Source organism: Callithrix jacchus, chromosome 2, assembly GCF_049354715.1.
Source record: "Callithrix jacchus isolate 240 chromosome 2, calJac240_pri, whole genome shotgun sequence".
In the NCBI taxonomy this organism is placed as follows: Eukaryota; Metazoa; Chordata; class Mammalia; order Primates; family Cebidae; genus Callithrix; species Callithrix jacchus.
Genome location: NC_133503.1, coordinates 13,407,668 through 13,431,715, shown reverse-complemented (window position 1 = coordinate 13,431,715; position 24,048 = coordinate 13,407,668). Strand labels below are relative to the sequence as shown.

At 54.5% G+C, this 24,048-nt stretch overlaps 4 protein-coding genes across 52 annotated transcripts in view; 1 reads left to right on the top strand and 3 right to left on the bottom strand.

Moving 5' to 3' along the window:
* Window positions 1-343: 343 nt before the first annotated feature.
* TRAPPC14 (trafficking protein particle complex subunit 14) lies at window positions 344-4,650 on the bottom strand. Of its 6 annotated transcripts, none has more exons than XM_035281562.3 (11): window positions 4,031-4,650; window positions 3,785-3,880; window positions 3,574-3,703; window positions 3,314-3,400; window positions 3,036-3,156; window positions 2,787-2,934; window positions 2,576-2,658; window positions 2,325-2,488; window positions 1,606-1,760; window positions 1,197-1,390; window positions 344-1,100 (listed from the first exon to the last, which is right to left on the bottom strand). In XM_035281562.3, exons 1-11 carry the CDS (start codon window positions 4,439-4,441, stop codon window positions 947-949), a joined length of 1,743 nt encoding a protein of 580 aa, XP_035137453.1. In that variant the 5' UTR covers window positions 4,442-4,650; the 3' UTR covers window positions 344-946. The 6 variants fall into 6 exon arrangements, with proteins under 6 accessions (XP_035137453.1, XP_035137465.1, XP_035137457.1 ...); XM_035281574.3 differs by having other exon boundaries at window positions 4,359-4,650; XM_035281566.3 differs by having other exon boundaries at window positions 4,531-4,650.
* A 544-nt stretch (window positions 4,651-5,194) lies between these two features.
* GAL3ST4 (galactose-3-O-sulfotransferase 4) lies at window positions 5,195-15,103 on the bottom strand. 3 transcript variants are annotated; one of them, XM_078356432.1, is made up of 5 exons: window positions 15,032-15,103; window positions 14,469-14,522; window positions 13,544-13,856; window positions 13,085-13,370; window positions 5,195-6,880 (listed from the first exon to the last, which is right to left on the bottom strand). In XM_078356432.1, exons 3-5 carry the CDS (start codon window positions 13,666-13,668, stop codon window positions 5,849-5,851), a joined length of 1,443 nt encoding a protein of 480 aa, XP_078212558.1. In that variant the 5' UTR covers window positions 13,669-13,856; window positions 14,469-14,522; window positions 15,032-15,103; the 3' UTR covers window positions 5,195-5,848. The 3 variants fall into 3 exon arrangements, with proteins under 3 accessions (XP_078212558.1, XP_054104113.1, XP_035137484.1); XM_054248138.2 differs by lacking the exon at window positions 14,469-14,522 and adding an exon at window positions 8,719-8,808; XM_035281593.3 differs by lacking the exon at window positions 14,469-14,522.
* A 1,018-nt stretch (window positions 15,104-16,121) lies between these two features.
* Window positions 16,122-23,570, bottom strand: GPC2 (glypican 2). Of its 2 annotated transcripts, none has more exons than XM_078356429.1 (11): window positions 23,497-23,570; window positions 22,763-22,961; window positions 21,929-22,087; window positions 21,282-21,604; window positions 20,398-20,478; window positions 19,513-19,675; window positions 18,614-18,744; window positions 18,305-18,451; window positions 18,062-18,201; window positions 17,784-17,959; window positions 16,122-17,012 (listed from the first exon to the last, which is right to left on the bottom strand). In XM_078356429.1, exons 2-11 carry the CDS (start codon window positions 22,926-22,928, stop codon window positions 16,759-16,761), a joined length of 1,740 nt encoding a protein of 579 aa, XP_078212555.1. In that variant the 5' UTR covers window positions 22,929-22,961; window positions 23,497-23,570; the 3' UTR covers window positions 16,122-16,758. The 2 variants fall into 2 exon arrangements, with proteins under 2 accessions (XP_078212555.1, XP_035137445.1); XM_035281554.3 differs by lacking the exon at window positions 23,497-23,570 and adding an exon at window positions 23,064-23,111.
* The window catches only part of STAG3 (STAG3 cohesin complex component), a 38,832-nt gene continuing 37,525 nt past the window's right edge, over window positions 22,742-24,048 (top strand). For 21 of the 41 annotated variants that reach the window (XM_035281549.3, XM_035281532.3, XM_017966430.4 and 18 more), the window contains exon 1: window positions 23,647-23,737. The gene's annotated coding sequence lies outside the window, so the exon portion shown is untranslated. Of the gene's footprint in view, window positions 22,955-23,342; window positions 23,416-23,646; window positions 23,794-24,048 lie in introns of those variants that run through there. The other 20 variants (XM_078356374.1, XM_078356371.1, XM_078356355.1 and 17 more) reach the window with 5 other exon arrangements.

The window sequence follows — 24,048 nt, the reverse complement described above, 5'->3', positions numbered from 1 at the left end:
CCAGCACTTTGGGATTTGAGCAAGTCACAGGTCAGAAGTTCGAACCTAGCCTGGCCAATATGGCAAAACCCCATCTTTACTAAAAATACAAAAAATTAGCAGGGCGTGGTGGCACATGCCTGTAGTCCCAGCTACTCAGGAGGCTGAGGCAGAAGAATCATTTGAACTTGGGAGGCAGAGGTTGCAGTAAGCCGAGATCACACTCCTGCACTCTAGCTTCCTGGTGACAGAGCAAGATTCTGTCTCCAAAAAAAAAAAAAAAAAAAGTTGGAGGGGAAGGGAGTCGCCCTGAGCCCTGGTGACCTCTGCTCTTCCCAGCAATACATACACAAACTAGTCATCCTTCTCCCTCCTGAACAGGCATTTAATAGTCTTATTTCAGTTGGAAGCAATGGTTGGAGAATAAGTTACAGGAACTGACAAAAAAAAAAAAAACTTAAAGTGCTTCAGGCTGCAAACGTAAACATGAAGGGGCAGAAGGAGGCCACCTGGCTCTGTCCCCAACCCGAGACAGGAGGGTCACTGTCAGGGGCCCTTACCCATCACCACCCTCTGATATCAGCCCTGCGGGAGGGACAGGGATGGAGGGAGGGAATGTCAGAGGTGGGAAAGAACGGAACGGGAATGAGGAAGAGAGTTTGTAAACTTAGAACCAGGGTCATGGGCGGGGGGCAAGGGAGCTCTGGGAACCCCTGCCCTAGCTTAGGGGTGGGGCCAGCCCTCCCCACAGGAACTTGGGGAATACTGGTGGCTTAGTCCCAGCCACGCCCGCCCACTTCACAGCTTCTTCCCCCATCCCTCATCAGCAGACACAGTCAGGCAGCACTGCCGGGCCTCTTCACCCCCATCTGGGAGGCATCCCAGGGGAGGCAAAGCTCGGGAGCAGGGATCCCCTCTGGGGGCGTTGGGTCTCTGGAGTGTAAGAGGGAGCAGAGCTGGCATGGTGCTACTTGACGGGTTCCACCACCAGGACCTTGCACTCGCGCTTGGCAATCTTGTCCAGAGACAGCACAGCCTTGTCCGGGGGCAGGTAGAGGGGGCGGCCAACAGGAGAGGCCACGGGGGGCGTGATGGCCCTGCGCTCCATCACACTGCCCGACCTAGGGGAAGGCAGAGGCTGTGGGTGCTGGTCAGACCCGGGACCTTCCTTGCCCCCAGCCTCACCCAGTCCCATGCCACACCCCCTGGTTCTGTACCTCATGAGGTGGCTTCGGGAAGGCTGTTGGTGGGAGAAGGACTGGGAGCGGCCCAGGCTAGCCTGGTGCCTCTCTACCAAGTCCCGGACAGCAGGGCTGCTGGGGCTGCTCTTGCGGGAGAGGGGCCGGGCCTCAGGCGGAGGGTGGGACACGCTGGCCGTGAACTGCAGCTTCAGTTTCATGTGCTGACTCAGCTGCGGGGAGAAGCAGGTCAGCATGCCAGCTCGGCTTCCAGGGCCCAGGCTTCCTTCCAAATGATCTTCCCCAAGTGACAGACAGATGTCAAATCTAAATCCCACCTTCCCTCTGCCTGGCTTTTTATTTCATCCCCAAAATCTAAGTGTCCTGCCTCTGCCCACCCCAGCATTCTGCACCACTCAGCACTCAGCCCAGACCCTCCCCAGCCCACCTCGAAGAGCCCTGTCCTCAAAGCCTGGAAGGCCACACTGAAGGTGAGCGCGCTGCCCTTCCGGGAAAAGCCGAGGTTGTTGAGGGGCGTGTGGCAGACGATGGAGTCCAGGGCGGCCTGCATGGCCCGGCGCTCCTCCTCACACAGCTGCTTTCCTGGGGGGCAGAAACAGGGACCAGCAAACACTACAGCGTTCCTCATTCCCATAGGGCCTTCGCCAGCACAGTCTCATCTGATCCTCAAAGCCACTCTGTAGAGTAAACTGAGCAAACGTTATCTTTTGTGCATATTGTAGATAACAGTGGCTAATACTTACTGTGTGAAGGGTCTGTCCTAAGCACATCACGTATATTAACTCAGTATCTGCATGACAGTCCCATAAGATAGGAGTCGCTCTATTTTAGAGATGAGGACTCTGAGGCCCAGAGAGGTTAAGTAACTTACTCAAGGTTACACAGCTAGTAAAGGAGAGAAGTAGAGCTCACAGCAGTGAGTAAAGCTCCAGTTTCCATGCCCTGAAAGTCACTCTGCCCCACTGCCTCTCTAAGCTCTCCATTTGGGACCCTGTGGAGACCACCCAGGTACAGGGCGGAAGCTGCCTGCCACAAGTCACCTCCTCTGGTGGGACTGGCACCAAGTGTGGCTCTTTTCACTATCCTGGCTGTTCTCTTTCCCCTCCCCTCCCTGGGGACCAGATCCCCACCTGGCAGCTGACCTACCAGCCTGTGCGTGCTCCGGGGTCCACACTAGCCTCACAGCAAGGAAGTCTTGGAGATTGTTGAGCAGCGTGTAGGTGACAGTGAAACGTTCGTAGGTCTGAACAGGGGACTCACAAGAAGCGGTCATCACGAAACATGGGCGATCTAGGCGGACACTGGGCAGGCTAGGAGTGGTGAAAGAGGGCTGCTGGCTGTGTGTGTCAGGCCACAAAGGCAAATGCCATGGTTCCTCCTCTAGGATCCACACTTACCGGTAGTGTGTATAGATGCTCTGAGTGAATGGCAGCTTCGGGGTGGACCACTGAACCACAGCAATCAGGGGAACTTCCAGGCCCTGCGGGAGGGACAAAGGGGGTTGGTGGAGGCATTAAAAGTGCCCCTCCCATCTTGAGTCAGCCACCTGGTCTTTCCCTCCCACTGCCTTATCCCTTTTCCTTGAACACACTAGCCACTTATGCTCACCTCCTTGGCCCCTGGAGGGGGCTGCTCACCCCCTCTCAGCTGAAACAGGAAGTTGTGTTCCTCCAGGGCATTCAGTGGGCAGGGGAAGCAGCCAGAGGTGCCAGGTAGTCGGCAGAAGGAGCCCATGGAGACTTCCCCAGACTGGTGACTAGCTCAGAAAAGAGGACAGGGCATGGTCTCCCCATGCCAGAGCTTGGCCCCTGACGCCATCCCCACCACTTTACAGCCTCACACCTCCCAGGACCTCACCAGACATTGTCGACCAGCAGCACAGAGCCATCGGGCATGACAGGTAGATAACTGGCATTGAAGTTGGGGAGGATTCGGATATCCCAGATGGAGATTTCCTCCTGGGAGGAACTGTTCAGCACTGTTGGAGAGGACCAACTCGGTTCAGAATAGCTGGACCCTCAGGCCCCACCTTTACCCAGAAAAAACCAGACCTACGCCACCAGCCTGCCTAGAGGACCTGCATCCAATCAGTTCCCTTACTGCTCCCAGAGGCTGGAGCCGGCCAACTTGCTTACCCTTGAGCACGGTCAAGTGTTTTCCAGCCACAGTGAACTGCCGGCATCTCAGAACCGGAGGGGGCAGCAGAGTCAGCAGCGTGCTCACTGAGGGAGGGGGTGGGGTCAAGAAGTGATGGTCTGGGGGCGGACCTCACCTCCAACCCAGAGTTCTCACCTTTCTCTTCTCGGAGCCCATTAGCCACTTTACAGTGTGACTCCTCCCCTCTGTTCTCCAATACCCAGACTCTAGCCCTTCGCCTCTGCGCTCTCCTCCCCACCTTGGGCCTTGAAAGCGCTCTGCTCGCCCCGGAAGGTCTCCCCAGGAGATCGGGTTTGCAGCAATCGCAGGTAGCCTTGATCTCTGACCTCTGGTGCCTCAACCTCCCGCTTCCACACAGTCACTACAATCTATCAAGAGGAGAGACAGATGGCTGAGCCCGGAAAAGGTATCTGAATTGGGACAACAGCTCCACCCCTTGCTCATCTTACCTTGGCTTTAGGTGTCCCTGGGGGCAGTCTATCCAGTGAAACGGTGAGTGGGAAGATGACCTCATCTGTGGACACAATCGGTTCCTCCACAGGCAGCTGGGGTTGGGAAAGGGGTGAAGAGGTCAGGAGCGAGTCAGAGGCAGCCTGCAGCCTTTCCCTTTAAGACCTGCAGGTCATCTGCCTCCTGCTTCAGGCCCCCAGCAAACCGCCCCTCCGCCCTGTGCCGGGTCCCCCAAAGCTCCTCACCGTGGTCGCTCCCCCTGAGGTAGCAGGGCCCGGGCCGTGGGTGAGAAGGGGGCTGCAGCCTCGGAACAAACCCCCACCCCCAGGATCCCCTCCCCCTGGGGGCTCCGAATCCTGGTCACCGGCGCCTCCGCCCCCCGGCATCCCGCCTCCGGCGCTGACCGAGGCCAGGGCAGCCAGGGCCGTTGCCAGTTCTGTCCAGGCCCCTCGGGAGCCCAAGCCCGGGCCGCCCCCGACGCCGGACCCCGTGCTGCCCCGGCAGCGCAACACCAGCAGGAAGCGGACAGTCTCCCCCAAATACAGATGGTTGCGCCTGGGCAGCGCCCGGTACCGGCCAGGGTCCCCTGCCAGCTCCGCGCGCGGCGGCAGCGGCACGGCCGGGAAGTACATGGAGTAGTCGCACTGGGACTCCATGGGGAGGCGAGGACGGCGGGACCGGGAGCCGGGGCCGGAGGCTGATCTCCGGCGGGGCCCGCTAAGATGGGTCCAGAGGGCCCGGACACCTCGGGCTGCTGCGCGTGGCTGGGGCGGCCCGAGAGACCCGCCCGGTCCCGGCACCCGGGCAACGAACCCGGAACCGAGACCCCGCCGGCGCCGGAACCGGAGTACGGAGCCGAAGGACTGGAGACAAACCGGAAGCGGAAAGGAGGGGGCGTGGCCGCCAAGGCCCCAAACTCTGCGGGTGCCCGGACCTTGGAGGAGGGGGCGGGGTCCGGCTGCTCTGAGGCAGAGAAGAATACAAGCTGGGGTTGCCGCCAAGCTTCTTGGAAAAGAAATGTATGAAGTACCCCGTCGGGCGGGGTGGCTCACGCCTATAATCCCAGCACTGTGGGAGGCCGAGGCGGGAGGATCGCTTGAGGTCAGGAGTTTGAGACCAGCCTGGCCAACATAGCAAGACCTCCGCTCTGCAAAAAATTTTAAAATTATTCGGGCGCGGTAGTGCGCACCTGTAATCCCAGCTACTTAGGAGGCCTACACAGGAGGCTCTTTTGAGCCCAGGAGTTTGAAGCTGTAGTGAGCTATGATTGGGACACTGGACTGCAGCCTGGGTGACAGAGTGAGATCTTGTCTCAAAAAAAAAAAAAAAAAAAAAAGACGCCTTCCAACCCCACCTCTCCCAGGAAGATTTCTCCATCCCTCCCCTTTCCACCCTCCATAAATCAAGTAGAAGTTTCAGATTATTTATTCATTCAGCAAACATTTCAAAATGAAATGAACAGTCTAGTAACAAATATTTGGTAGAGAAATGGACATATTATTCCAACTCACCATGCACCAAACTTTCTGTGGCTCGCTCCATCTTTTGCCCCTCTAGGGAGCTTTGGTGATATGGATCTGCCTTTGGGGCAGGAAAGGGGAAGTGGAGGCTGGTGTGGTGGCTCAAGCCTGTAATCTCAGCACTTTGGGAGGCAGAGCCATGTGGATCACCTGAGGTGAGGAGTTCGAGATCAGCCTGACCAACATGTTGAAACCCTGTCTATACTAAAAATATAAAAATTAGCTGGGTGTGTTGGCATGTACCTGTAATCCCAGCTACTTGGGAGGCTGACGCAGGAGAATCGCTTGAACCTGGGAGGCAGAGGTTGCAGTGAGCCCAGATTGTGCCACTGCACTCAAGTCTGGGGGATAGAGCGAGGCTCTGTCTCAAAAAAATAAAATAAAGAAAGGGGCAAAATGAGTGGAGGAGGGAAGCACTGCTGGGAGTACATCGAAGCCCCATCCCTTCTGAGAGATGCAGAAGTGGCATCTTGCTGCCCCCCAACTCATCCCGTGTGCCTTTCAAACATGGGTGCTTTTTCACCTAAATCTGTAGTCTGATGTCTATGGGGAGAGTGGCCTTGAAGTCTTGAGGGGCAGTGAGACAGTTGGGGGGAACTGCTTGGCATCCAGCTTGTCCTTGTACTGGAGCTCAGGAGTAGCCAGGCGCTCACACTCCTCTTGGTCTTGGGGGCTCAATCCACTCCGAAGTTTATAGCCCAAAACCTTAGCTGACCCAAACTGGAAGGGGCGGAACCGGCGATCAGTGATGTATTTGGGGTCAGAAGCCTTACCCCCTACCAGACAGTGTTTGGCCAGGGCCTCCCGGCGAGCCCGGAGCTCAGTCACAGCTGTTTGCAGCCGACGCTGGCCGTATTTCTCTATCCGTGCCCAGAGACTGCGGTTGAAGTGGACATAGAGAGCCCAGTCCAGGTTGTTCCAGGCTCGGGCCCGTGCTGTCAGCTGCTGGTCCTCTGCAGTCAGTCCACTGTTGCTGACAGTGCTGAGGCCCTGCTCACGTCCAGCCTGGGCATTGTGCATGAAGCCTACCACATCATCCAGACCCCAGCACAGGGCGTCTGCCAGCAGAACCAATGACTCATCAAAGTACTCTGCCACCATTACCAGGTCAAAGACAGAGTCCAGCCAGGCCAGACCCCACTGAATGAAGGATGAAGACCCCATATCGAAAGAGGCAGGGCTTGACATCTGGCTGCCATGATCAGCAACAGTGGAAACAGGATGGATGAGGGCATTGGGATTGAGGGCTTGGGCCTGAGGGCCAGCACCAGAGGGCAGGACCTGCAGCTCTGGGGCATTGGGGTCTCTTGGGGGATGAAGATTCCCACTCTTGGTCCTCATCTCTGGGGGAAAGGGGAGGCCAAAGTCAAACCATAGTAAGTTGCGAGCATAGTGGTCCCCACGGGCCCCAGGCCTGTAGAAGGCTCGAGGATTGGCCAAGAAGGCAGCCAAGGATGGCGACTTGCGGAAGGCTGATGAGGTGGATTTATAGTAGGAGAAGGCAGAGCGAGCCAGAGCCGCTGGGTCACGGACAATGGAAAAAAAGAAGCTGTCAGAAGGCATGACCTGAAGTACCTGCAGAGGAGAGAAGACAGACACAGAGAGAGAGAACTGGGCTGGGGAGCAGGTATGCATATGTCGGGGGGAACCCCGCAAGTGCCAAGGCAAAGGTCTAAAACCTCAGCCTGCCCCCATATGAATATTGAATTAGAAAAGAATTAGAAATATAAGCACATAGTTATTCCTATATATAATCATATATAATCATTTAGTTATTCACATGTAATCATAAAGATATATATACTCAGCATAACCTTTTAATTTTACTAATGATTCTCAGGTCATGAAGTGTGGAACTGAAGAGGTATTGGGAAGGAGGTGGCCCTGAGGCAAGATGCTCTAAGCCCTCTGTCATGACTGCATAAAGGCTGCTGGAGGGCGCCTCGGCTGTGCCGCAGTGTTAGTGCTGGGAAAGCGCCCACTGTTTAGCCAGCTAGGGAAGGAGACATCCAAAATGGCCAAGACATCTCCTTCCTGGGGGAGTTAGGAGAAAACTCTGCTTCTCCAAGCTCTTGTGGTAGGCCTGACAGCTGTCAGGGAAACCCACGGACATCCAGGGGGCTTAATTGTCTCTATGTGATGCTGCACTTCAGTGGTCACGTCCCATGTCTACTTTCATGTTCCGCTTCTGTACCTGGCTCCTCTTTTTCTTAGAAGATAAGAATTGGTAATAGTAACATAAATCTTAATGCCCTTGATATTTTTGACAAGTATGCGAAAAGTGCTGATGCATTAAGTTTTCTCCTCGCCTTGGTTACTTGAAAGTCCTGGGCCCCTATCTCCAAGACATGTGATTTACTTGATCCTATCATTGACCACCAAGGCCTGGCCCTACCCACCCTACTCCCTGCTTTGTACTCAATAAAATCAGGGCGTCCAGGCACTTGGGGCCACTGCCAGACTCTGCACTTTGGTTGGCAGTAGACCCTTGGGCCCAAACTCTGTTTTCTCTTTCTTGGTGTCTTGTGTCTTTTATTTCCACAGTTTCTCGTCTCCACACCTGTAAAGAGGGGCTCACAGGACCCTGTAGGCCTGGACCCTACATGCATAAGTATGCACAAGCCACGTGTCCACCTATCCAGGCTCCTTAAACCTCCTTCTCCCAGCTCTGCTAGGAATCCCCGGCTTCCATCACTTGCTGCGTGGCAAGTTACTTAACATCTCTGAGACTCAACCTGCTTATCTGCAAAATGGGGATAATCATACTTTCCCAAGTGATTATGAAAGATACATGAGATAAACATACAAAGAAACCTGGAGCACAGAGCCAGGCATATGATGTGTGCCTGTAGTCCCAGCTACTCTGGAGGCTGAGGCAGGAGGATGACTTGAGCATTGCTATGTTGCTGAGGCCACCCTGGGCAACATATTGAGACCATGTCTCTACAAAAATAAAACTAAAAAAATTAGCAGGGCAATTAATGATAGACTGGATAAAGAAAATTTAGCACATATACACAATGGAATACTATGCAGTTGTAAAAAAGAATGAGATAATGACCTTTGCAGGTACATGGAGGAAGCTGGAAGCCATCATCGTTCTCAGCAAACTAACACAGGAACAGAAAACCAAACACCACATGTTCTCACTCATAAGTAGGTGGGTGTTGAACAATGAGAACACATGGACACAGGGAGGGGAACAACACACACCCGGTCCTGTCATGGGGTCGGGGCCAAGGGGAAGGAGAGCATTAGGAAGAATACCTAATGCATACAAGGCTTAAAACCTAGATGACGGGTTGATAGGTGCAGCAAACCATCGTGGCACATGTATACCTATGTAACAAACCTGCATGTTCTGCACATGTATCCCAGAACTTAAAAATAAGTTAGGGCATCCTGGCACATACCTGTAGTCCTAGCTTCTCAAGAGGCTGAGGTGTAGGATCGCTTGAGCCCAGAATTTTAAGACAAGCCTGAGCAATGCAGCAGGACCCTGCCTTGAAAGAAAGGGACTGGTGGCGGTGGATCATACCTGTAATCCCAACACTTTGGGAGGCCAATGGGGGTGGATCATGAGGTCAGGAGTTCAAGACCAGACTGGCCATGATGGTGAAAACTTGTCTCTACTAAAATTACAAAAAATAAGCTGGGTGCAGTGGCAGGCACCTGTAATCCCAGCTACTTGGGAGGCTGAGGCAGGAGAATCGCTTGAATCTGGGTGGTAGAGGTTGCATGACTGTACTCCAGCCTAAGTGACAGAGTGAGACTGCTTCTCAAAAAAAGAAAGAAAGAGGAGTGCATTCGCACAAGAGAGAGAAGAAAGGAGGGAGGGAGAAGGAAGGGAAGAAGAAAGGAAGGAAGGAAAGGGGAGGAGAAGAGGAGGGGAGAGGGAGGGAGCGGATGGAGGAAGAGGGAGGGGAAGGGCAAGGGAAGAGAGAGGAGGGAAAAGGAAAATAAAAAAGAGAAAGAAAGGAGGGAAGGAAACCTGGAGCATAGGAAACTCCTGGAGAACATTAATTTCCTTGGGCATTTCTGTCTGCCTTGGTCAGTAAAACCTCTAGGAACCAACCTTTGTACTCATTTCTCCAGCAAAACCTATTGAGTGCCTGCCCTGGGACTGTTGGTCATAGCTCCAGGAAGGGAACTGGCCCTAGCCTCCTCAGGGCATACGAAGGGCATCACTTTGGCAGCAGAGTGAGAAGGAGCAACTATAATGCCATCTGGGGCATAGGCAGCAGGTGGATAGGGCAGGCCCAGAATGGTTGGAGACTTCAGGGGTTTGAATGGTAAAACACATCAGGGAGTCCTGGGCATCCCAGAGGGCAAAATACACCCTGAGCTAAGGCCCTGGGAAGCCACAGCTGCCTGGTAGGATGCTGCCCTGAGGACTGGGACATGTGATTCTATGGCTCTGCAAGAAGGAAGGTGGAGATCAGGCTGCACCACACCCTAACGTGGCCCTGCAGGCTGATGCAGGTCAGAACCTAGCTCCTGGACTCCTTGAAGGGTTTCTGCCTCCAAAAATGACTTCCATTATTGAATCTGACTTCTCTCTGTCATGGTGTTCTTCAGTCAGCTCTGCAAATATGGCACACCTGAACAACAGCCTGTGAACCTCTCTTTTTTTGGGGGGGGGGGCGTGGGTCGGGGGTGGAAATGGGAAATGAGTATTTTAGCTTCTGATTGTTTATTTTCTTCTTTTTTTTTGGAGAGACTGTCTCCTTGCTCTGTCATCTAGGCAGCATATCATAGCTCACTGCACGCTTAAAAACTCCTGGGCTCAAGGGATTCCCCAACCTACTATAGTCCTCCTGAGTAGCTGGGACTATAGGTGCACACCAACATGCCCTGTTAATTTTTAATTTTTTTTTTTTTTTTGTAGAGACAGGGACTTGCTATGTTTCCCAGATTGGCCTTGAGCTCCTGGGCTCAAGTCATCCTCCAACCTCAGCATCCTAAAGCACTCGGATTACAGGCATGAGCCACCACGCCTGGCCCTGTAGGTCTCTTTGAAAGCAGAGGGGAAACTGAAAAAAACAGTCTTTGGCATCTGATGGACCTGGAATAAAATCCCACTCTGCCATTTACTAATTCTGTGACTTTGGATGTGTTATTGAACGTCTCAGAGCCTTCAGTCCTCCATCTAGAAATCTGTGTAACTGGGTAACACTTATCTGGATGAATGTGCAAGTGTCCGGAACACAGTTGGTAGTGAATGAATGGTGGTGTCAGGGAAGGCCATCACCCTAGCCCCTGGAGAAACCTACCTCAAAGGTCACTGTCATTGCCTCACTTCTAACACTGGCCTTTAGCTTGCCCATTAGAGCACACCCATGTCCTCAGCTGCTGTCTCCAGCTCTAGCTTTGGCAAGGGTGACTTTGCAGCCCCTGCTGAAGTTCTACCCCCAGTACAGACATTCTCCCTCTTACATGCACACACACATGCACCCCACCATGTCCTTGCTGCTGGTTTGCTCCCTCTAAGAATGCCTGATGTTCTCCTTACCACAGCCATGTCCACCTCTTCCTTTAAAATCCTCACTCTCAGCTGGCCACTGTGGCTCACACCTATCATCCCAGCACGTTGGGAAGACGAGGGCAGGCCGATTACCAGAGGTCACGAGTTCAAGACCAACCGGGTCAACATGGCGAAACCCCATCTCTACTAAAAGTACAAAAATTTGCCGGGTGTGGTGGCACAGGCCTGTAGTCCCAGCTACTTGGGAGGCACAAGAATTGCTTGAACCCAGGAGGTGGAGGTTTCAGTGAGCCGAGATCGTGCCACTACACTCCAGCCAGGAGAAAAGAGCAAGACTCTGTCTCAAAATAAATAAAGAAATAAAATTAAATAAGAAAGTAAAATAACACCCCCTCTCCAGAAAGCCTCGCCGCTTTGGTGAATATTCTTCTCACCATTTCAGATACACACACATGCACGTGTTGCCCAGGCTGGTCTCAAACTGCGGGCTCAAGTGATTCTCCATCTTGGCCTCCTAAAGTGCTGGGGTTATAGGGGTAAGCCACTGTGCCTAGTGGGTGCCATTTTTCTTTTTTCTTTCTTTTTTTTTTTCCTCCACATCTATTCAGTAGGGTGCCATTTTTCTATCTGTGAAAGTCACTTCACCTCTCTGAGACTCGAACTCCTCAAATGTGTAATGGAGACACTTAAAATGCCTTCCTGGCAAGGTGATGGGAAGTCTAGTACTCAGCACTAGTAAATATTCAGTCAGGGCTGGGCGCGGTGGCTCAAGCCTGTAATCCCAGCACTTTGGGAGGCCGAGGCGGGTGGATCACGAGGTCAACAGATCGTGATCATCCTGGTCAAATGGTGAAACCTCATCTCTACTAAAAATACAAAAAATTTGCTGGGCATGGTGGCACGTGCCTGTAATCCCAACTACTCAGGAGGCTGAGGCAGGAGAATTGCCGGAACCCAGGAGGCAGAGGCTCCGGTGAGCCGAGATTGCGCCATTGCACTCCAGCCTGGGTAACAAGAGGGAAACTCCGTCTCAAAAAAAAAAAAAAAAAAAAAATTCAGTCAGGTTTAGTTTCTTCCCTGTATGTTTCAATTACACATTGATTTTTTTCCTGTAGGAGCCCTCGGTTTCCTGTGTGTGTCTGAGTATGTGACTATGTATGTTCTTGTCTCCATTATTAGAACAGAGGCTCCTGGGGGTCAGGACTGGGCTTCCACCCAGCTATTCTGCTGTGCTTAGCCCCTAGCTAAGCATACAGCTGATCCTTGAAAATGCCAGACCTGTGAGGGGGTTGAAGAAGACAAGTCAGAAAGCAGTGGGGGAGCTGGAGCTCTGGTGTGACAGTGGAAGGGAGGCTAAGAAAGGGAAGGGGTGTGTAAACATAGGTACTTGTAAGTCTAAGGTGGAGGATCATTTGAGGCCAGCCTGGGCAACATTAGTGAGACCTCATCTCTACAAAAAAATTTTTTTTAATCAGGTGTGGTGGCATGCACCTATAGTCCCAGCTACTTGGGAGGCTGAGGTGGGAGGATCTCTTGAGTCCAGGAGTTTGAGGTTGCAGTGAGCTATAATTGCACCACTGCATTCCAGCCTGGATGACAGAGTGAGAGACCCTTTCTCACACACACACACACACACGCACGCACTCACACACAAAGGCTTGCCAAAGTGGCTCACTCCCATAATCCCAACCCTTTGGGAGGCCAAGGTAAGTGGATCACTTGAGCCCAGGAATATTTATTTATTTATTTAAGCCCAGGAATTTGAGACCAGCCTGGGCAACAAAGCAAGACCCCATGTCTACAAAAAATTAAAAAGTAGCCATGTGTGGTGGTGCATGCCTTAGCCCCAGCTACTCAGGAGGCTGAGGTGAGAGGATCACTTGAGCCTGGGAAGTCAAGGCTGCAGTGAGCTATGATTGTGCCACTGCACTTCAGCCTAGGTAACAGAGCAAGACCCTGTCTTCCAAAAAAAAAAAGAAGGGTAAGGTGCACCTGGAGGGAGAGTTGGGGCTCAGAGTTGGCAGGGCACTGATGCCAGGGAAATACAGTGGTGAAAGAGAGAGACTGAAGTTAAGAACCAGAGTGAGAGGAGGACTCGGGCTCCCAGAAACTATGAGGGAAGGGACACCTGTAGAGAGGGTGGCAGGAAGCCTCACTTTTGTGGCCCCCATGTCCAACATTAGGGTAAAATGGTGCCTGGGGATCCCCCAGGTCTGGGTCCCCTCCCTTGGTAGTGTCAGCCCCAAGCCTGATCACATCTTTCTGGTCCCTCCCACCCCTGTGACACTCCTTACCTCTTTTAGGTTGAACCTCATGTGGTGACAGAGGATGTCGAAGGGGAGCTGGGTGCCTCCACCCTGGGGGCGGTAGCCTTTTACCCTCGAGGCCTGGAAGAGCCTTGGGTAGCCAAACTGGTAGCGGGCGGGGAGGGCAAAGCGCAGTCCGTGCCGGTCCCCGTAGCTGTGAAGCAGGCTCAGCACAGAGCTGCTTCCGGATTTATGCGTCTTCAGGAACACCAGTCGCTGCCGGGGAGGGCAGGACAGAAGGGCTGGTCGTAAGGATGGGGCCAAGGGCTGTAGCCTGGGAAGAGATGGAGGGGGAGTGTCCTGTCCCTCAGCAGCAAATGGGCTTCTTGGGTAGAAGGGGCAGAGGGCATGGAGGCTTCTGAGTCCCCAAGAGTCACCAGCCCCAGTGGGATGGGGAAGAGGAAGCTTGGGGCATCTAGAGGGAGTTGGGGCAAAGTAGGAACTCACCTCCTGTGGAAGGGCCCTCCCAAGAGCTGGAGCACAAAGCCAATGGTCATGAAGACTCCCAGAGCCACCCCCAGGCTCCGAGGTCCCCAGAGCCGCAGCGTCCTGGCAGGAGACAGAGGGCCCATGTGGCACGGGGGAGGGTGAAGTGAGAAAGGGATGGAGCCAGGGCCAGGAACAGGGGCAGAGACAGCTGTAGACAGCCGTGCAGCCGTGGAAGGCGCCAGTTGGAGATCGGGGGGTCATTCCCCAGGCCTGCTCACAGTCTTGGTTGAGTCTGCCCCCTGAGTTAGCAGATTTTTGCCTCTGTCAGCGTCTAGAAGGGAAATGAGGGGGGAAGAAGGGGAGTCTAAGGAGAGAGGCAGAGGAGACCTGCTGCAGCTGAGACCTGGTTCAGGGAAGGGGAGTGGCTGGGGATGCTGTCTACACCCAGACTTTTGAAGTGGCCCACAACTACTCCCTCTGCTCTATCATTTTCTTATCTCCAGTTTCCCCAGCTCCCCACCTACAGCTGTCCCTGAGCCTCACGGACTTAGAAGGGAAGGAGAGAAAAAAAGAACACCCAGATTATGAATGAAACAGCCAGCAAGAGAGAGATCAGACCAATCAGCTCATTAAGACACTCAGGTCAGATCATGGTCCCGACACTGGCTTCCTCCTGAGCCTCTCTGGCTGTCACAGATGGGGATTAAGAACCTTATCCTGGGGCCAGGAAGGGAAGCTAAACAAAGGGAATGAGGATCAGAGGTGGATGAACCCAGGCAGGAGGAAGGGAGGTTAGACTTCCAGGAGTGGGTTTGCAATGGGCAATTGTGTTATAAACTCCAGCACATCTTTTTCCTCTTTCTCAGCATGGGCAGACCCCCACGTGCGACAGGGGCTGGGGGAGATGTATGGCTACTTATGAAACCCAGATCCCTGGACTTACCCCCCATTCCACTTTCCAAACTTAGTGCATTCAGAGGAGATTGAAAGGGTGGGGCTGCAGAGGGGGAGGGAGGGAGAGAGACAGAGAGAGAGAGGAGAGACTATGACAGAAAGATACGGAGAAAGGCACAAACACTAATTGCGGAGTTCCTTCTCAAAGCCCCAGCTTCCTAATCGACCCGGAGTCCGGCCCCGCCCCTTCAGATTACAACTCAAGATCAGGAACCACGGCCCCTCCAAAAACGCAGGACAGCCCCCGGCAGGGGTAACCCCAGGCAGAGAGAAGCCACACTTTTACTCCCAGAGACCCGCCCCTTCTGGCATCACTCCCCAGTCACAGCCCCTAAGGTCCAGCCGCGTCTCCCCTATCCAGAGTTCTTCATTTCCTTCCATCTATTTCTCCCTTCCCATGACTAGAGATTCCACCCAGCCTTCTGTTCCCTCCAGCTTTGGTGATTGCCCAGTCAGTTGCTCCCACCGGAATCCCATGAATCCCTCATGTCTCCTTCCACAGATTAGAGGGCTCCTCCACTGGTCCTATCTTTGGTTTCATTTCCCACTCACCAGGCCACAAGGGGAACAGCAAGGGAAATCGGGCCGGGCCCTCCTGCCCTCCCCAGCCACCGCCCGACTCTTGGCTCAGCTCAACTTTCCCCACGAACTTTCTCAGAGCCCAGGCTCCTCCCTCCTGCCTTTGTCCCGCCAGCCCCAGCAGCTGCAGCAGCTTTGATCACGGTTCAGCTTTGATCGCGGTTCTAGGTCTCTCCCCCACTGCATCTTCCCCTCTCTGGCAGGGCACCCAGACTCCCCTTCGAAGACACCACTTCCACCCCCCTTTCACACTTAGGGAATCAATCCTTCCATTTTCTCTTGGCTTGCCGCAGCACAAAAGATGCATTCAAACGGGGAAAGAAAGAAGGAGAAAGTGATATTTGAAAGCAGACATTGTCAAGGACGTGGCAAGGTAGCCAGAGACTGACGCTCAGAGAACAAGGCCTTCCACCCTGAAGACAGGAGGCAGCGGTGTGGTCAGGTTAATAATGCCTTGTGGCCTCCCTGCTCCGTGGCTCATGGCTGTAATCCCAGCACTTTGGGAGCCGGAGGTGGGTGGATCGCACGCCTGAGGTGGACGGATAGCCTGAGGTCAGGAGTTCGAGACCAGCCTGGCCCACATGGTGAAACCGTCTCTACTAAAAAATACAAAAATTAGCCGGGCATGGTGGCCCCCGTAATCCCAGCCACTTGAGAGGCTGAGGCAGGAGAATCGCTTGAACCCTCAAGGCAGAGGTTACAGTGAGCAAAGATCATCGTACCACTGCACTCCAGCCTGGGCGATAAGAGAGTCCATCTCAAAATAATAATAATGGTAATAATGCCTCGTGTTCAAAGAGCAGTTTGCAGGTGATAAGATGATTTTTCACACAGTTCCTATTTGGTCCCCACAATTCTCCCTGTTTTACAAACGAAGATGCTCAGGGGCCCAGAGGATGGAAAATTTGGAGATCAGGGGTCATTCCCTAGACTCATTTCCTCCCTGGGGGTCAAATGCCAAGGGAGGTGAAAAGCAGGCAGAAAATAAGCCAATCACAGAGGCTCTGATGCCTCTGCTAGGAGCCAGGGCTTAGAGACTAACGCAGCACGGAAAGCCACACTCTGGGTCCCATACATTACCATTTATTTGCAGAATATACATGGACTCAAAACACTGAAACATGGAGTTTGTGAAGGATGTGGATGGCAGAGGTCATGAGATGAGCACCCCCCACCTTGTTTCTTAAAATTTTGGTTAAATTGATACTGAAGAAACTCAACGGAAGAATTCAAGCCCATGAAGCCTCTCATCCTACTCACATGCCCCCCAGTCCCCTGCCCTGCACCCTGTCAGCATCTGGCTTTGTCCATTTTTGAGACCAGATGCCCCTATCCCTCCCCACTTCCAACTTCCTTCAAATCCCTTCCCCAGCTGCAACTCTAAACTCCTCACTTTTTGTTGGGGCTGATCACCAGCCCCAGCCTTAGAGGGCTGGAGACTATACCCTCTAAGGAAATCACAGTCCTTCCTAAATAAATACCCCACATCCCCCTCCCCTGTTACCAAATGAAAAAATAAATATTGTGGACACCCACCCACTCCTGATGGAACTCTCCTGGATTTGGGGCCCCAGCCATTCACCTGCAAAGTCTCTTCTCTACCCTCTCTGCAGCCCCCTTCAACTCCTCCCCAGGCCCAGCTGAGAGGGGAGGAGGGGAAGGGCCATGAACCCTTCTGATGCTAGGGCACCCCTCCCCTGTTATCGAGGTCCAAGCAGGGTCAGGGCTGAGAGGGAGAGAATGAGGATGGTTTGGGTAGGAAAACCAATAGATGCCCCCCCACTCCTGCTCCGGCCCTGGTTGTAGCGGGCACTGCCACCTCCTCCTTTGCCCCCGGAACCATCCCTTCGAGGAGGGTATGGAGGCCGAGGAGGCCGGACTGGGGGAGCCCCAGCCCCGGCCATCCAGTCATCTGCATACTGCTGTCCCCCTCCAGAGCCACTGGCGTCCTCATCTGCAAGGAAGAAGAGGGACAGAGACAGACAGGGTGGGAAGGAGAGGCAGAGGGAGATGGAAGGAGGAAAAGAAATTGGAATAAAAACAGAAAGAGAGAGGCAGGGGAGGGAGGTACAGGTGGATTCGGGGTTGGGGAAGGGAGAAAGATCATGAGTGACAGGAAGGAAGGGAGAGAGGGAAAAAGAGATCAGACAGCAGACACAGAAGGGAGAAATCATAATGGGAGACAATGAGACAGACAGAAAAAAGACAGGCAGATGGGGAGAGAGGATAATGGGAAAAGAGAAAAATCAGAAATACACAGAAGCAGAGAGCAGCCAGGAAGAGGGGTGAAGGAAGAGTGACAAAGAGAGACAGAGACAGACACATAGAAGGAAAGAAAAAAACAATGAGTGGCTGTACCTTGCTTCTCTGTCTGGCAAACTTCACCCTGGGGAGCCAGCCCACCCACCACCCTGGCTTCCCAGCCTCCCCCAAGTTGCCCCCTCCCCCATTTTCCCACTGCCCTTTGCCCATTATAAGGGGCTTCCCACTATTCTGTAAGAATGTTTTTGTGTCTCCCCTACTGACCCGAAAGGATAGAGACCCCCTCACTGGTCTATTATCCTCAGTCTTTGAGGTCAACGCTCAATAAATGCTCGTTGAATGAATTAGTGAATGAATGAATGAATGAATGCTAAGAGCAGAGGCACGGGTGGGAACTACCAGGAGAGGGGAGGGGCTTAAGGGCAGTGGGCGGGGCTCGGGACCAGGGACGCCCGGGTCTCACCCGTGTCCTGCCCGTCCAGGTCGTGTCCCAGTGCGGCCGCCTTCATCCTGGCCGTGGCTGCCCGGAGCTGTAACCGACGCCGCCGTGTTGGGACATCGGGGCCCGAGGTATCCACCTTGAGCTCCGGGTTGTTGACCTGCTCGGCCGCGGTGCCCCCGATCACCGGCGGCAAGTACCTGCGAGCAGAGCAGCCCCAAAGCTCCCGCTGGCCAGCGCGGCCCCGCCCGTCCCGGCCTCGGCCCCGCCCCTTGCCGTCCCTCCACGTCCCCTTGGCTCACCGGCCCCGCCCCGCTCCGGTCCAGCAGGGCGCCGCTTCCAGCGAGGCATCCGCTGCCATGCGAGAGTCTCCGCATACCGTCAGGGACAGCCGGGCCCAGAAGCCCCGCATCCGGGCTAGACGCTCCCGGAGCTCCCACACCTGTGCGGGCGAAAGGGGGCGGGGCGAGCTGGAGCGCAACCCATCCATCCCTGGCCCCGGCCCCGGCCCTCCCCACCCCCAACTCTCGGTCCTCCCCACGCACCAGCCTGTGCAGGTTGGTGCCTGCGGCCGTCGTGGGCCGCTCCTCTTCGGTAACCATCGACCACAGCCGGCTTGCCTCTTCTCGGGGCGGCGGGGCTCGACGGTTGCGGGCCGGCACAGGGTTGGGGGGACCGCACTCCTGAAACACCTGCGGCACCGAGAAGAGACCTTACACAGTCACCCTGCGGTGAAACCACACTGCGTCCCCACTCTTGACTCCAGAGTCTCTTCCCAGATACCCTACACTGTCTCCCTGACACCTACAACGTCCTTGCCCCGGGCCTCGCCTCCACCCTTCTCTCCCCTGTACCTGGGTGGACACCTTCACACTGTTTTCCTGCAGGTACATCAAACCCTCCGAGATCTTCACCCCAATGGACTCGGCCGCCAGCTCAAACGAAAAGGGACCCTGGAGCTTATCAGCCAGGATCAGGAGACCATCTTAAGGGAGGGAGAGAAAGTATGGGATGAGTGGTGAACTAGGATGTTCCCAAAAATCCTAACTCGGGTCTTAGAGAAGCAGCAGAGTATTTGGGGGAAACTCATGAACTCCCTCTCATGCTTCCCCCTCAGTGTGGCTTTAGAGCTCCTCTTCAGTTCACGCCCCGCCTTACTAAGAGCCCTCCTCCATCCCAGAGACTTTTTAAAAATTTAAATTTAAATTTTAGGATTTCTTAAAGACAGGGTCTTACTCTCTCACCTGGCTGGAGTAGAGTGGCACCATCACAGCTTACTGCAGCCTCTCACTCCTGGGCTCAAGGGAGCCTCCTGCCTCAGCCTCTGGAGTAACTGGGTAACCGGCATGTGTACCACCATGCCTGCTAATTTCTTTCTTTCTTTCTTTCTTTCTTTCTTTCTTTCTTTCCTTCCCTCCCTTCCTCCCTCTCTCCCTCCCTCCTTCCTTCCTTCCTTCTTTCTCTTTCTTTCTTTTTTTGTAGAGATGGGGTCTAGCTATGTTTCTCAGGCTGGGCTCTAACTCCTGGCCTCAAGATCCTCCTGCCTCAGCCTCAGGGGTAACTGGGACTACAGGTGTGTGTGCTACCACACCTGGCTAATTTCTTTTTTTGTAGAGATGTCATCTAGCTATGTTGCCCCACCTGGCCTCCAACTCCTGGCCTCAAGTGATCCTCCTGCCTCAGCCTCTCAAAGTGCTGTGATTACAGGCATGAGCCACCATGCCCGGCTCCGGGCTTTCTTGAATCCCCTCACCCAGATAGTTGCCCCAGTCAGGCTCCAGTCCCCTGTTGCTGAGACATCCACGAACCACGTTGAGGCAGAAGCCCCGGCAGGGCATAAGTGAGGGGACCCCCCGGCATAGGGGACAGCCGATGAGACGCATTAGAGCCTGGCTGCAGCCTTCAGACACTGGCACCTGGGGGCAGAGAGTGGGGCTGTGTCCTCCACAAACACCATGGCTGCTCTCAGCCCAGCTTGGTGCCCCATCCCACCTTCCCCAGGCTCTGAGTGGAGAGCTGGATGTGTGCACCTAGGGTTGGTGACTCCCCCCGCAGCAGCAGATGAGATTATCACAGAACTGAGGAGGGAGGTTCCAGGTTGCCGACACTGATTTGTGGGAGGGGTAGAACTACAGAGGCAGTTGGGGGTCTGAGGAAAGATTCAAAGACAAGAGTGAGCCCATCCCAGCTGGGTAGGGAGGAGGCAGTCAGGAGGCAGAAGGTGAGGCTGGAAGGTCAGGGAGAGGATGGGTAGTGAAAGAGGCCAAGCCAGGCTTCTGGCCTTCAGCAGCAGGGAAGTGGCATCATTGAGGGGTGGTGGGAGATTGGGCAGGGGCAGTATCCAATCTTGAACTGCTATGGAGATAAACAGGTCCTCAGGGACTGACAGGGGGATATGGGTCCACAGAGGGCAAGAGGGGATCAAAGGTTCAGAGGTGGTCAGAGATCACGGATTGTGGAGCAGTGGAGGCTTCACTCCAGCCCCCTCCTTCCTAATTCATCCTGGGCCACCAGGGCCTTGAGGCAGACAGAGCTCCAGCCTTGTCCTGCTAGTTTGGTGGCTGACTCTTCCTAGTGAGGTCTCTTTCACTTCTGCTCCCCGCTCCCTGGTGCTGCCCGCACTCAGGCCCCCTCTAACCTTAAGCGCTTCGCTGACCACAATTCTTCCAGTCTCCAGGCCCTGCACAAAGGCTCGGGCAGCCACCAGGGTCCGGGTTATCTGGGATAAGGCAAAGAAGGTGAGAAGAACCACAAGGTTGTCATGGGTCAGTCAAGACTGGAGCCAAGAGATTGCACCAAGAGCAGTGGGTGTTAGGTTTGTGGGGTTATCTCAAAGGGGGTAGAGTGTTGGATGGTACAGAGAGGCAGGTTCAAGAGTCTCACAGGAATTATAGTCTAAAGAAAAAGAAGGCTTGGGAAGAGATGGAGGGATTGTGTTGTACAGGGCTTAGAGACAGAGAAATTGTGTATCAGAAGTAACACTGAAATTGAAGCCAGAAGACCTGGGTGTGAGCCACGGCTCTACCACTTAAATTTACTGGCTGGAAAGCTTAACCTCTGGGAGCCTCAGTTTTCTCATCTGTAAAATAAGGGTGTGACTGTCTACCTTGCAGGGTTATGATGACAACTAAATGTGATACTATAAATGAAAATGCCTTTTGCATATTGAATACATATTTCCTGTTTAGTTGAACCAGAGGAAGTCGAGGTGTTAGGATTAGGGAGGGGTTGGCAGAAAGGTGGCTGGAGGTCAAGGGCAGGTAAGTGTTTGTGTGAAACTAGGGCCCGGAATGGGAGGTGGTGAGGGTGGGGACATTTGCTTAAAGACCAAGGGGCATTGTGTCATGCAGCGGTGACTAAAGCTCAAGATAGGGATCACCAGGTCAGAAATGGCTTCGATGCAGGAAGAGAAGATCGCCAGGTCAGAGGTGACTGGGGAATGCCAGTTTGGAGGTGAGTGGTGCATAGTTCAGGGGTTACTAGGTCAGAAGTGGCTGAAGCTCAGGCCTCAGGATCCCTCACCTGCAGGCGAAGGCGGCGGGGTGAGTCCCCGAAGGGCTGCAGAGAGCCATCGGTAGATGAGGCCAAGCGTGAGAGGCAGAGCAGGTAGTCAGGGGGGAAGCTGTACTGTGGGTGCAGCAGCGGGAACACTCTCTCCAGGAGCTGTGCCCAGAAATCCGCCAGGGTGTCATCCAACCCCTCACCAGATTCCCCATAGAAGTCTCGCAGCCGAGAGAAAAGGCCATTGAATATGAGGGCGTGCTGGGCATACAGGCGGCCATAGGAGTGGGAGAAGAGCTGAGTCAGGGAGTGCTGGGCTACTGAGAGCATCTCCAGAAAAAACTCTGCAGCAAATGCAGGGAAACAGGTGGAAAGTGGGTGAGGCCACAGAAGGGGAGAAAAGTGAACAGGCAGAGGCAAGAGGGGATGTGAGAGAAGAGAAAAGACAAGTGAATTAGAAACTGGGCAACTCTCAGAGATGGGACAGACAGGGAATGAGGGAGGGCCAGGCCCTGGAGAGAGAGTCTGGGGGGTGGGAGGGCTAAGCCAGGGCTGGAAGAGGGTGGAGTCTTTACGGATGGAGTAAGGAGTGGGGACAGGGGGCTTGCTGGGGTCCTAAGTGCCGGAGAGGAGCTATGAAGCTGAGTTTGGAGACCCCATGCCCTCACCATCAAATTTTCTGTGCCGAGCAGCCAGTGTGTGAACCAGAAAGGAGCCGCTGTCTGCCACCAGGCCTCGGAAGGTGTTCTCACTCTCCCTGATCAGCCTCTGCTCTGTCTCACTGGAACAGCAGGTGTACTCCTGCGGACAGACCCGGAGGTGCTCACCTGGACAGAGGAGATGTGAAAGAGTGGCGGGAAGTGATACCCTAAAATTCCTTCCATTTCCTGCCTATCTCTGGGGACTATGCCTTCACTACCTGTCTGGTCTCTTTTCTATTGTCTGCACCCTCTTCCCCACCTGACCCTATCCCTGGCCTTATTGTTTCCTTGCCCATCCCAAGTTCACTCCCGTTTGCCACGGGATCATCTATTTAACAGCTGCCCTGAGGGCCAAGTCAGTGGTCACAGTGTCCTCAGGTGACCCTCCCCAGCGTCCACACCCCAGTCCACACCCCAGACCTCGAGGGACTTGAGGATAGCTTCTAGGGATGAAGAATGGGGCTTGGAGGGGTGGGATTACTTGGTGAGCAATAAAGTATTCTCATAGAAGGGGCTCAGAGAAACAGCGAGGAGAACATGGCTGTGAAGAAAGAAACACATAGGGGGGTGTTAATTACGAGGAGGGGATTCCTGGGGTGGGGATGGAGTAAGAGCGCTATTCCGTGCATAGGAAGGTTATTGTGATCCCGGTAAGGAAGTTACAGGAGGAGAACACACATTACTGTGGGATGAAAAGATTAGTATAACGGTCACTCTGAAAGGGAAGAGAGTTATTGTGAGATGGGGAGGCCCCGCCCCCGCCCCCACCCCCAATTCTCTAGTCTTCCTCTTTCTCCTCACCTGAGATCAGAGCGGGAGGGATTAGGTTTAAGCTATATCCCCGGGTCCCCAGCACCTGCCGGGTCTCTGCACAACTCCGGGTGACCTTTGCCTCGCTCCCGGGTCCGGGACCAGGACCGGGACACAGAGGCAGCAGCAGAAGCAGGAGAGATTGCAGAGCGGACATAGCTGCAGCCACCCCGGGACGGCAAAGTGGGTCCTAAGGAGGAAAGAAGAGCCGCCCAAACTTGGGAATCTGGTACTCGGCCGCGGGACCGCTCCGCGGGCCAGATAAAGAGCGCTACCCCCTAAAACTGAATACCGAGCACGATAGCTGGACCAGGCGGCATCTGCCGAGACAATGGGAGCCGGGAGCCGGGCAGGGGGCGGGACCCGAGGCGGGGCCCTGCCAATAATGGCACTGAGCCGGCTTCAGGGGCGGGGCCAAGGAAGAAATTAAGCCAATGTAGCGCGGAAACTCGGCGGGGGGGCGGGACCTGGCCCGCCCTGAGGAGGTTGGTGAAATAGGGGCGTGGTCTTGTCTCGGGGGCGTGGTGATACGACTCAAAAGGCGGGGCCTGGGTGGAACCCAGCCTACGGCAGTTGAGAACCCAGATTGAAGGGGTTACTACCAGCCTGGTCCGAAACCCCCCCAATGGAGGGGGGCATTAAGGGTAGCGAGGGTGGGGCCTGGGTGGGAGTGGGGCTAAAGCGCACCGCCCGTTTGGCCAAGCCCACGTCACAGGGTAGCACACCTGAGAGCTTGAGGCCACACGAGGCTGTGGAGCGGCGTGACTGGAACGTGGTGCGCACGAGCTCGCACGCTTCCAAGCCTCGCGATACTACCGGCCCCGGGCGAGCCGTTGGGATTGCGCTTGCGCACAGCGTGCCTTCTGCCTTCCCGCGTTTTTCTGGTCTCTTTCGCCACAGGAGGGGCAGCGGCGGCAGGCGTCTGTGCGGAAGGTGGGGTGGCCACAGACACCTGAGGGTCCCGAGGTGGGAATCTTCCCTGAACCGTGCTCTGTCAGAAGTCGCTCTTCCTGGCTCTAACAGTGAGGTTTCTCTTTGACCCAAGAATACGTCCTACCGCGACCCCTCCCGGCCCTGACAGGAGGAGCCTTCCTGGGCCATGCCCACAATGGCCTCCACCGCAGAGCCGGAGAATCCCATCCCTAGGCCTCCATAAACTGAGAGTCCACTCTCCTAAGCGATTGGAAGGCTCCTCAGCCCGAAGCCGCTTACCCCAGGGGCAGTTGTAGATATTTTTACCTTCTGGAAAAATAGCGAAGGAACGGCTTTTATTACTT